This window comes from Dreissena polymorpha, chromosome 8, assembly GCF_020536995.1.
Source record: "Dreissena polymorpha isolate Duluth1 chromosome 8, UMN_Dpol_1.0, whole genome shotgun sequence".
Lineage (NCBI taxonomy): Eukaryota > Metazoa > Mollusca > Bivalvia > Myida > Dreissenidae > Dreissena > Dreissena polymorpha.
The window spans coordinates 22,252,037-22,263,626 of NC_068362.1; the positions used below are offsets into that span (position 1 = coordinate 22,252,037).

Below are 11,590 nucleotides of genomic sequence, written 5' to 3' on the forward strand. Positions count from 1 at the left end.
GTAGCAAACGCGTTCCTAGGTCTAATTGTGTTAATAGTGTTTTACTTTGCTTTCCAGATAATTTCCCCGTGGAATGTTCATGCCAATTCTAAATTCCCACAAAACAAGCATTAGATTGAGCGAACCACTTGTTAACCTTCAGCAATACTGTCGACGAATTCAAATTTGACATTTGAAAATAACGCATGGTGCTAAAATGAAACATTATATACACGTTGAACGTAAGCAAAGCTATATGGTAAATATCAAATTATAAATTGAATAATTGAATTGCACTTCTCCCTAAATACGGTCCATTGTTTTCACCATTATATAAGTATAGCTTGAGTGAAAATAATATCTGAACTTCTGATTTTTACTTATCAAATGTTTGTTATATTCACAGACGCAGATAGACATGCTGCCGAACATGATCGTTGAACGGCTGATAGCTCGCCATGTAGTAATGGGCAATGTACCGGAGAGACCCGTAGAAATACGGCCATCTTCGGAGTTCCGCCAGATGGCAAGAATGTCTCCAGGACGACGGAGAAGAAACCTTGTGACCCAAAGCTCTGTGCCTACACCTTCGTCTCTCTCGCCGTTTATGACGTCATCTAACAACGCACCTGACACTAGTACGTCACTTCCGGCCACGCCTTCAGAAAGTAATTTAAAGAGAAATCCTCATTGCTAACATTCGTATTTCAAATTAAACAATAATCAAAGTGGTTATGTTTAAAAATGGAATGATTGTATGTACTGACATTGTAGATAATATTCCTCACTTATGGTCACATGCATTCCTTATTACAATGTCCATATAAAATATGGCGATTGATCGTATATAAGTTGTACATATTATGATATAACTTATTGAACGAAGGTGTACAAATGTTTATTTAAAAGAACTTATTCAAAGATAATTTATTCTTTATGTTCAAATTCTGAAATCAAATTAAATATATCTGTCATATGACAAATATTTCTACACTTTTAACCAATACGTATGTATTACTAATTGCATATAATCGGTTTGCTCCGACTTATGAAAATATGAAGCAGATATGGAACTGCAAATTTTCACCACAAGGCATGAATTACATGTACAAATAATACGTTTTAGTCTGCCTTATAAATTCAAATCCAAGACCTGATTTATTTTGGCAATAAAACCACTTGAGCCGCATTCTGAGAAAACCGAACATAATGCATGGGCGTAAAGTGTCGCAGTCCGCACAGGCTAATCAGAGACGAAACTTTCCGCTTTATGACCTTTTTTGTTTAAAGGAAGTATCTCCTTAGCAAAAATCCAATTTAGGCGGAAAGGGTCGTTCCTGATTAGCCTGTGCGGAGTGCACAGGCTAATCTGGGACGACACATTACGCACATGCTCCACGTGACAATGCGTATGTATGTGAGTATTCTTATCTGTCTACTGTTATGTGTCTTCTCCAGTACATTCACGTTAATATGGTCAATTCCTTTGCATCTCATATTACCCTGACTAATAATTATTCTCGTATGAATCGTTGCATATTGTTACTTATAAAATGATATTTTAAAGATAGTTTCAAAAAGAGACACGTGCAAATTCATACATACGAGTTTTTTCTCTTGTTAACAATGAGTTTAATATTGGAGTAGTACATTTCCTATTTAGCCGTCAAAACGCCCCTTAAAGCAGGTTTTTAACAAGGTAAAACAAGGCTGTTGTCAAGCAATATGTTCCCCTACCGGCTCCACCATTGTCAGAAATTCCACCATTTTCAGAATATTTTTGGGTTGCCATAGCAACCACAATTTTTGACGTAGAAACAAAATGAAATGACGTGCATAATGTCCATATTGCCATCTATCCATGTTCCAAGTTTCATGAAAACATATTCAGAACTTTAAAAGTTATCGCAGGATCCAGAAAACCACCATTTTCTGCAGTATTTCTAGTCTATTTGTTGCCATAGACACCAGAATTTTTGACGTAGAAACAAAATGAATTGACGTGCATAATGTCCATATTGCCATCTATCCATGTTCCAAGTTTCATGAAAAAATATCAAGAACTTTTAAAGTTATCGCAGGGTCCAGAAAAGTGTGACGGACTGACGGACGGACTGACAGACGGGGCGCAAACCCTCCAGTGAAACCGATAGGGGACAAAAAACATAACGCACACGCAGTCGCTAACATGAGATTTACACCAATGTATATTTTTCATTATTTATATTAGTTGTTATTATATGAGTATGTACGATGCATGTCTCGTACATCGTTGGAAATTTTTGTCAAGTTATATTTTTTCGCCCTCCGAACTGTGTATATATTGACCTTATTAAACGATGACCTTATATGCATTAGATGATATTCGAAAGTAGAGCTCGAGACTTGTGAAAAACATTTAACGTGTTTTCCTACGCGCCGGATAATCACGATTAAGGATTTAAAGGGGCCTTTTCACAGATTTTGGCATGTTTTCAATTTTGTAATTAAATGTTTAATGTTGATAAATTTAAACTTTGGACCTAATAAGCTCCAGTAAAAAATCAAGAATACAATTAAAAAAACAGAAAAACAAGATAACACTCAGCAGGACTCGAACCACTGACCACTTGAGTGCTGGGGTAAAACGCCTATGCATTAGACCACTCGACCATCCTTCTTATACAATTGAAGATGTATTTTATAATTCATATAAGCGATCCTAGTAGTTTCACAAAATCACAAAATATAACGACGACAACAGAACTCTTTAAATTATCCATTCGTTTCGCGTTCCATCGCTTTATAATTTTCAGGTTTTAAATCGTCAAAAGATGCATATAAAGGCTATTTTAGAGCATGGTAAATGTTCAGTATTACGGTTTCCTCACAAATATCATAACTAAAACGAAAATTTGCGATTATGAAATAACTTTTTTCAATTTCGACAATTTACCAAACCGTGAAAAGGCCCCTTCACTATTTTTGGTTCATGAAGCGATTGCAAATGCTACAAACAATTATTGCGAATACTTTCATTCACAATAACCACTTTCATTATACCATATAGTGTATACACGATATGATATATGTTAACTGAAACGTACACCGTGTTGGTTTATATAAGTAATTCAAATAGCTATACATTCAAAACTAAATGCACCGCATACTTTTTTAATATAGGAGTATTAATATAATGTTTTATTTCATACAAACAACGCGATACATTATTGGTGAATTTTGAAAACAATCTGAGCGCACAGCCGTTATTTATCGCGTCTCTTTTTGGAGATGAATTTAGAATGTGTCAATTATACTATCGAGATGGCGCTTTGGACCGAAAGTTGTTTTTTTAATGTTGTAAACAGCTCAAATGTGAGTTGTTTTTATATCCGTGTTCCTTGACAAGTTTGCCTTAATTCGGACAAGTCAATGAGATTCAACGGATATTAATTCATTCCCAAATGTACAGCAACATACATAAGAAACACGTTCGTAAACGTCAAGACGTTATAAAGTTGAGTCGTTGTGAAATTTGAAACAGCGAATTTGCGAGTTTGCCTGCTTACGTGGACATTTTCGAACAATAATATCATAAATTATATCAACCAGCTGCCTTCAAATATACACGTTGCTTCATTTAAAATAATACTGAATTGTGTTGCATACTTTCAAATGAAGTGGAGCCAATTCAATGTAGGTGGCATCAGCAACAGGATGTTCTGCCGATTATGGGAAAAAGTCACACATACGTCAATGTTTGTATTTTGTCGTTTCAAAAGGGCAAAATGACCGATTCGTTGTTTCGAAATTCCAGTGTTACGTCTCTGTTGAGGTCCTCTCGTTTCTAGATGTGTTGTGATTGTAAGTTTGTGTTCTTTTGTCGATCAATAAATTTTCGCTCAATCGCAGTAAATTGCACGTATTTCAAAATTAAGCAAAATGTTTATTAAAAAAACAACAAGAACATAACCTTCTTAATGTCTAGTGTTAAGAATTATTTTCAAAAATATGTATTTTCTTTAACCGCTTTCATTTCAATTGGGCATGTTTTAAGTTAATGTTGACATGAATTATGTGTTTCAATTCCACAATTATACATTAGAAATCGTTGTTTTAACTTGCTGATATCAGCTGGTCGATATGAAATACACTTAAATATGTATAACAATCAATTTTTAAGTCGAACTGAACTACATATTGTTTATGTTAAAAAATTAAAAAATTACATACATTTATTACATTTACTGTAATATATGTCGTTTACACATTGCGTTGCTGTTCTTTGAAAACCGCGTAAGTATATTTTTAGAACTTTTCAATAGGCAAAAAAAAACATTTTTAAAATACAATAATTTAGAGAGTCTGAAATAGGAACTGAATATGAAAGAGAAAACATCGTAAGTCCATTTTTAGAATTAAAATGACAACTAAAGGCTTTTATATTTTTATAAATAAAAAGTATGCCCATTTTGACTAAGACTATCTAAATTAATATATTTGAAAACTTCAAAAAATATTCAAATGTTTTTTGAAAAGTTGGAAAAATTGACTTACGCAGTTTTTGCAGAAACAATTAGTGCACCAATGAGTGTTCAGGATTTTCTCACGTGCTCATAACTATGCCTTCCAATTGAATATGAAATCCAGTATTTTCGCAGAAAATGACCCGTTAACCCGCCGTTCTTATAAAAACAAAAATCAATTTGCGCAAAATTTGACTTACGCGGTTTTCGAAGAACAGCGACGATTGGTTGTTTCAATGTTAATTAATTTAAGCATAGCGTTTTGAAACGTGAACATTTTAATAATTCACCCAGTAACCATGGTATTATATGAAATAATTTCAACGTTGAGCGGATTACGATCTTAACACAACATCGTAATGTTTCGTTGTGGTACAAATACTATTTGACGACTTAATAATATACAGATAATGAATAAATACATTTGTGTTACATTCAAAGACAATATATGTATTTGCGAAATGCAGTCATTGGAGGATTAACTGAATATCTCGCTCACATATTTTCTTAATTCAAGTATGATATTACTACAATTGTTTTGTACATAGTTTGTACTTAACTAATACATTAGTATTATACATATGTATTATGCTGTATTTCATTCCCGTAATGGAGTCACGTAAAAGCGATGTTTAATAAATCCATACATGCAGTATATTGACGTTCTGCATTGAATGTTATGATGATATTGTTTTGGTATGATATTGTTTAAAACAGTTAATTGTTAAATTGTGTTATTTGATGAAAATAAAATCAACGGACTACAAAAGGAGTGTTGTGTTTCAACGTTTGCATGCAAGCGTCATTTGTAGATATTGTTCGATGAGAATATCGGTGTCATGAATGAATAGCGAATATGAGCAAGAGTGTAACGACGATGGTAGCTTTGGCCATTATTGTCATACAAATTATGATTGAAATGTTATTTTCTAAGGTATCAGTTATTTATGCCCGTCTGTCGAGTGAACTTAAATCTATAATGGCATAATTTATATATTAATATGCTTCCATTTTATAATATAGGTTATTGAAAGATCAAATGTTAGTGCAATATATATTATTTTTGAAACTAAATGACACGTTTTTAAATTATAATGTTCTTCCTTAATTTTAAAAACGTACATACCATGGATATAATAATTCATTTCTAATGTTTCGTATTTTAAATATTATACAAGTACATTTAATCTGAAAAACACCAGTCATATTGACTCTCATTGTTCCTCACTTAAAATTGCTTCATGTTATGTTCTTAATAAATAATAAATGAAAATGGATATGTTATTCAATCGCGCATAGTTACATGTAAGTTTTTGCAATAACTATAACACGCAATTTATCCGCCTTACCTACAAATAACCAAGAATAACAGTTTAATCGAAAATGCAAGCATATTATTATACTTAAAGGTAAGCAAGAACAATGGTTCCATAATCAATCAAGTATGTAGTGAACGATTCTTTTATTGAGAGAATTAAAATGCTTACCGCATTTGCGTTCTTCCATAATTTATACGTAAAGGTGAGTATAGACATGTCATGCTGCTCACTTATAAAATAGTACTTAATGGCATAATTTTACGATTGCTTGCAGCATTTGCTACGAAAATGCAAATAAATTGTTATTCTACGAGCTAAAGCTATTTCTCGATCATAAATTCTGTCCGAGACCGTAACGTGAGTTGTTTTGCCTTTTCCTTCAAAAGGAAGTTGTGTTTTCAGATGGAAATGACATGATGTATTGTCTTAATCTATTATGTTGAACAATCCGGTACTTTAAAACATAACATCAACGCCAAGATACTCCCTTAATTGCTCTTTAGATATAAGTCATTTACAAGACAATGGAATTCTTGTAACGTTCGTAAACGTCTAATTTGTTTACATCCTACCCGTCAACAATGAACGGGGCGGGCTACCCGTCAACAATGAACGGGGCGGGCTACCCGTCAACAATGAACGGGGCTGGCTACCCGCCAACAATGAACGGGAAGGGTAGAGCATACATGAATACTTGCGTTAAATGCTTTCAGCCACTGTATACCTGTGAAGGAATCGCACATTTTCCAACGTCTTTACATTTTGTCAGCGTGTAAGAATAAATGTAAATACTGATAATAACAAGTATCGTGTAAAAAAGTTTGATGTAATAACAGGACTTTAGCCAATAATACAGTTGGTATACCTTAACATTTTAATACAATAAACATTTATTCGGACAAAGAAAATGGTATGCCTTTGCCTCGTTAATCTCTCATATTCCTCGCAATTTAAGATCGACCATTAAACATACTTTCCTTCTTATGACACGTTTAAGAAGTGTTGTATTTCATATTAAATTTATATGTGGCGTTATTATAAACTGTTTTATAACTCACTGACTTAATGTGCCTTATTTAATAGTATATCAATACAACGCTATGTATATAATATTCAGACATTTACGGCACGTATGTATTTGACAAATACTTAACTGATTTCTTGTGTTAAACTCTAGCATGCGGCCTAACACACTTATCACGAGTGTTTCTAGTGTATATACAATGGGATTACTGCCGTTGAGAAGGTCATAAATAAATGCTTGTTTATTTTGATGTGGGAGTTTCTTAGCAGGTGTATACAAAGTGTGTCTAGGTGAGACGTTCTCGGATGCGTGCCAAAAGCTACCGGATCTGATCACGTTACGTGGCTTTCCTTGAACAAAACTTGCATTCAAAATCCGGTGTAAGCATAGTTATCTATTGTATATCGCGACGTTACAGGAAAATGCTTTCTTATACTTATGTTAGAGCAAAATGTTTATCTGTTCCGATTAAAGAACGGAACAAATTAAACGAACGAATTTAATACAATAAACGTGTATATATAGTTTGTTGGAAAGATGTTGAGACTTATCATTGTCGTATAAGGTATACGTTTTACTCGTCGCGGCTGTTTTAACGTGCCATGTGTTTTGTGTGTTGTGAAATACCTTATTTCTCCTACTTCAACGTTTAACAGACACTAGTTTTGTTACAACTACTGTAACATAGAAATATACGTTCGGGGTTCACGTTATATGTATAAGGGGTACATAGTTATAGTACTCCACACATAAAATGATTTTGAGTTGTAGTTACCCATACCGACACTAATAACACATGTATTATAACCGAGTTTGATTGCATGTTTTTTTCTAAATGATGAATATTACCTTTACACAAATGATGGAACAAAATAATAGCAACACCTCCTCCTGCTTTAACATTGACCATAAGGATGGCATAGTAATTGCATCATTTCAACGTTAAAAAAGGAAGAGGCGTTGCTATTATATTTTTCGATAAACTTGTTGAACATGGAACATGGAAACTTGCTTAATCCTTGAGAAAATATACAACACCTCAATGACAGGTAAGACAGCAAGTAATGCTATACATGGTGTATGTCAAGGAAATATTTTAACGGAATGATCCTCACCAAATATGCAATTTAGACAAGCCTTCATTTAAGTACTCAATACAATATATATTTTACCGCATTAAAACTTGTATTTAACTTTGTTTATCACAATTTTTAACCTTGTTTATCGTAACATACGATACTATACACAGCAACAATTCGTATGTATGAATTTAGATGCGCAAAACCTGACATAAGTTTAACTTCATAACTATGTTTGATTCAAAAGGGTTATACTTTGTCCATTCACATGTTGTCGTAGTTTGTTCGAAATTACATTTATAATGTCAGTAAAGTCAAACATTAAAACATTAAATTGGTACAGAAAAAAATGCGATTGCATATAATTTTACACAAGATGTCAACATTTAATGCAATCATTAACTACATCTGACGTTTTTGAAGCAATGCACGTGTCGATTATGTGTGTGTTTGATTTGCATGTATTTAATCAAAGGACTGGTATATGTATATTAACTGGTAATGGTTAGTGGATTTTAGATCATTGATTTATTCATATAATTCGGTCACGAGTTTATTAAGATTAATCGGTAATATACGGACCATTCTATAATTATATAATTTAGACATACATAATTTAAAACAAAACAACCATAACTTCACATCAAAATGCAACACTGGATTCCAGGATGTTTATCTGAAACGATTATCTGCAACAAATATAATTCCTTTAAATAACTCAATTGCGCCGTGGTTCTAAAATGTGACATAGGGTGAAGGGCTATATCCTGAAGCAATTGACCTTCTACTTAACATTAAATATAAGCAAAAATTGCTTTCTCTCAAATATTTCTGATAATATACCTGTATGGCCGAGTATTTGTAATTTATGTTAGTGAATTGTGTCCTTTCAAAGTTTTAAAACATAAACACCATGTCGTCAATAGATCTCAAATTTGGTGTACTTTCCTACCATTTAGGGGGACCTTTAGACAGATTTCGGCATGTATTGAAGTTTGACATTAAATGCTTTATATTGATTAATGTAAACATTGGATCTAAAAAGCACCTGTAAATAACAAAAATGAAATTTAAGAAAAAAGTAAACCTAACTGGGCTCGAACCACTGACCCCAGGAGTAAAATTCTAAGGCTTAGACCACTCGGCCATCCGTGCTCATACAATAAGTGCTGTATTTTATACTTTATATAAGCAATCCTCGTAGTGTAACAACATATAACGACAACAAAAGAACTCTCCAAAATATTCAATTGTTTCGCGTTGAAACGCTTCAGGTTTTTAAATCGTCAAAAGATTCCTAGAATGGATATTTAGAGCATGCTAAGTGTCCCGTATTACGGTTTCCTGACAAATATCATAACTACATCGAAATTTTGCGGGTCTGAAACAAATTTTTTTTAATGTTGTCAATTAACCAAAACTTGAAAGGTCCCTTTTACAATAAAATTGCGTGCAAACTCAAGAACGTTGTTTCTTGACTATTTGATTTAATTAGCTACCGTAACGATTGCAACCATCCATTGTAGTGCATTGAACAAATAGTGTCAACTTTCTAAAGAATTTTAAAAAATCGAATCAAAATAAATATTTGTAATGTAGTAAGGTACCGTCATTGATTTTAACAGCCGGATTCGCATTTTTGAAATTGACTTTAAAGCCCCATTACTATTCAAAATCATCGAAAATGTCGTACAATATTTCGTAAAATAAAGGAAAACGATTTAAAATCAGTGTTCCTAATGCAATTGCCGAAATTTCAACGCCAGATGTGGTCTGGTAAAATAGATGTTTGTAGATACAAAATGCTCGTTTTTATCATTGTTTTGCATATTTAAATCCATTTTAATTTCCCGCAATAATATCTATTCATACGCCACATGAACACTAAAATAGATATATTCGCGGGAAATTAAAATGGAACTAATTGCGTCACAAATAAATAAAAAACGAGCACTTTGTATCTACACAAATATTTGTAATCATACAACATCTAGCGTTGATATTGTGGCTATTGCTATAAGGAAACCTGATTATTAGGGTATTATTATTTAGGTATTAACCTTATTTTACGAAATTCTATAGGACATTTTCGTTGATTTTGAGCTTTATTGAGGCTTTTATGTTTATTCACCAATGATATTTATTGAGTGAACAAGGGATATTATATCGTCTTCATATCATTCGACATAAATATAATTAGCGCAATGACGAACTGTTGAGAATTGTTTTTGGCACAACTCAAAGTCAACGATCAAAATTTGATATTTTATTCTTACCAGCGGCTTTCTCCGATTTCAATATTCGCAAATAACTTTAACATAGTACATAATAATAGTATACATTTGAGCTGTATATAAACTTTGTATGATGTTTTCGCTCTCAGATCCAATTTTATAAGGCTATTACCTTTTATTATTGCTTTGCTGATCATTAGGTGATTATCTTGATTCAATAACAACGTTGTTCTGTAGTGGGATTAGGCATTATGTAAAGTTTAATTATTGGCGTCGCCCTGGAGGGCGGCGACTAGTATGTAATGCAATTTTTTTCGCTTATTTTACGGATCAATGTATATATTTTTGTTTTAAGAATATCTTGCAAAGTGGTTATTTTTTGTGTAAATTAGTGTAAATAAGTACTGCATTTGTGCCTATTACATTTATTACAACATTAATTGCCAATAATGCAAAGCTAATTGTTTTAATTAATGACTGATCCACAACTAATCACTGGGGAAAGATCACAGGGGCTGGGCAAATACGCGAAACTATCTGGTTTGTATAAAAACAAATGTTTTGTATAAAAACAAAACAGAATCAAAATATATTTATTTTGTGGTTTTTCTAATTTGCTTATTTAGTGGAGAATCAATGTACACTTCAACACCGTTATTTCGAAGTCGTCGTGACCGTTAAAATAACTTCGGATTAACGATAATTCGAAATAAACATTTGACAGAAGACTTCTTTGATTCTGTAAAAATAAAACGTTGTGGAAGTCGCATGGTTCGGTTACACGCTTACTTAAAAGCGTAAACTAGTCATATAGCAATAGATTTCCACTTGTAACAAACGGAGGAATAAAAAGATTCTTTTTCTTGTTGTTTTTTTGTCTAATTACAGAACATATAAAATACAACGAATAGCACAAGTTATCAGACATACAAACATATGAATACATTTTCGGAAATGAATTAACTTTTTTTTAACTAATTCGCGATGTCTCTCTGAACACCAGCTTTCGCACAGACGACACAGGTGTAATTATCGGCTTTTGTCGCGCCATGAAAAGGCGTGAAAATACGCTCAGTATTTTGCAGTTTTGACTTCGGATTAAAGATTGATAATGAGGTGCGAATTATAGTGTTGGGGCCGACTGAATCACTTCGAAATAACGATTTCTTCGGTTTAACGAAGTTCGGATTAACAATGAAATTTTACATTAAACAAAGAAGAACCAAAATCGGGACCCGAAAAATACTTCGAAATAACGGTGACTTCGGATTTTCGGTGTTCGAAATAACGGTGTTGAAGTGTATTACGATATTTGACGACCTATCGCGCAAGCAAGTTTATTGGAAGGCGTAGTGGTACGAAAACGTACAATGTATTAGTTTATTAATAGACATATAATAACGATCGCTATACACAACTTCACCAAATAGCAGTACATAAGTGAATGTCA

General features: G+C 32.9%; 1 protein-coding gene across 1 annotated transcript in view; it reads left to right on the top strand.

Moving 5' to 3' along the window:
- The window catches only part of LOC127840830 (small conductance calcium-activated potassium channel protein 2-like), a 41,486-nt gene extending 36,250 nt beyond the window's left edge, over positions 1–5,236 (top strand). Inside the window, exon 9 of the mRNA XM_052369256.1 lies at positions 386–5,236. Within this exon, the coding sequence (XP_052225216.1) occupies positions 386–676 (291 nt within the window). The 3' untranslated portion in view covers positions 677–5,236. The remainder of the gene's footprint in view (positions 1–385) is intronic.
- Positions 5,237–11,590: the final 6,354 nt, after the last annotated feature.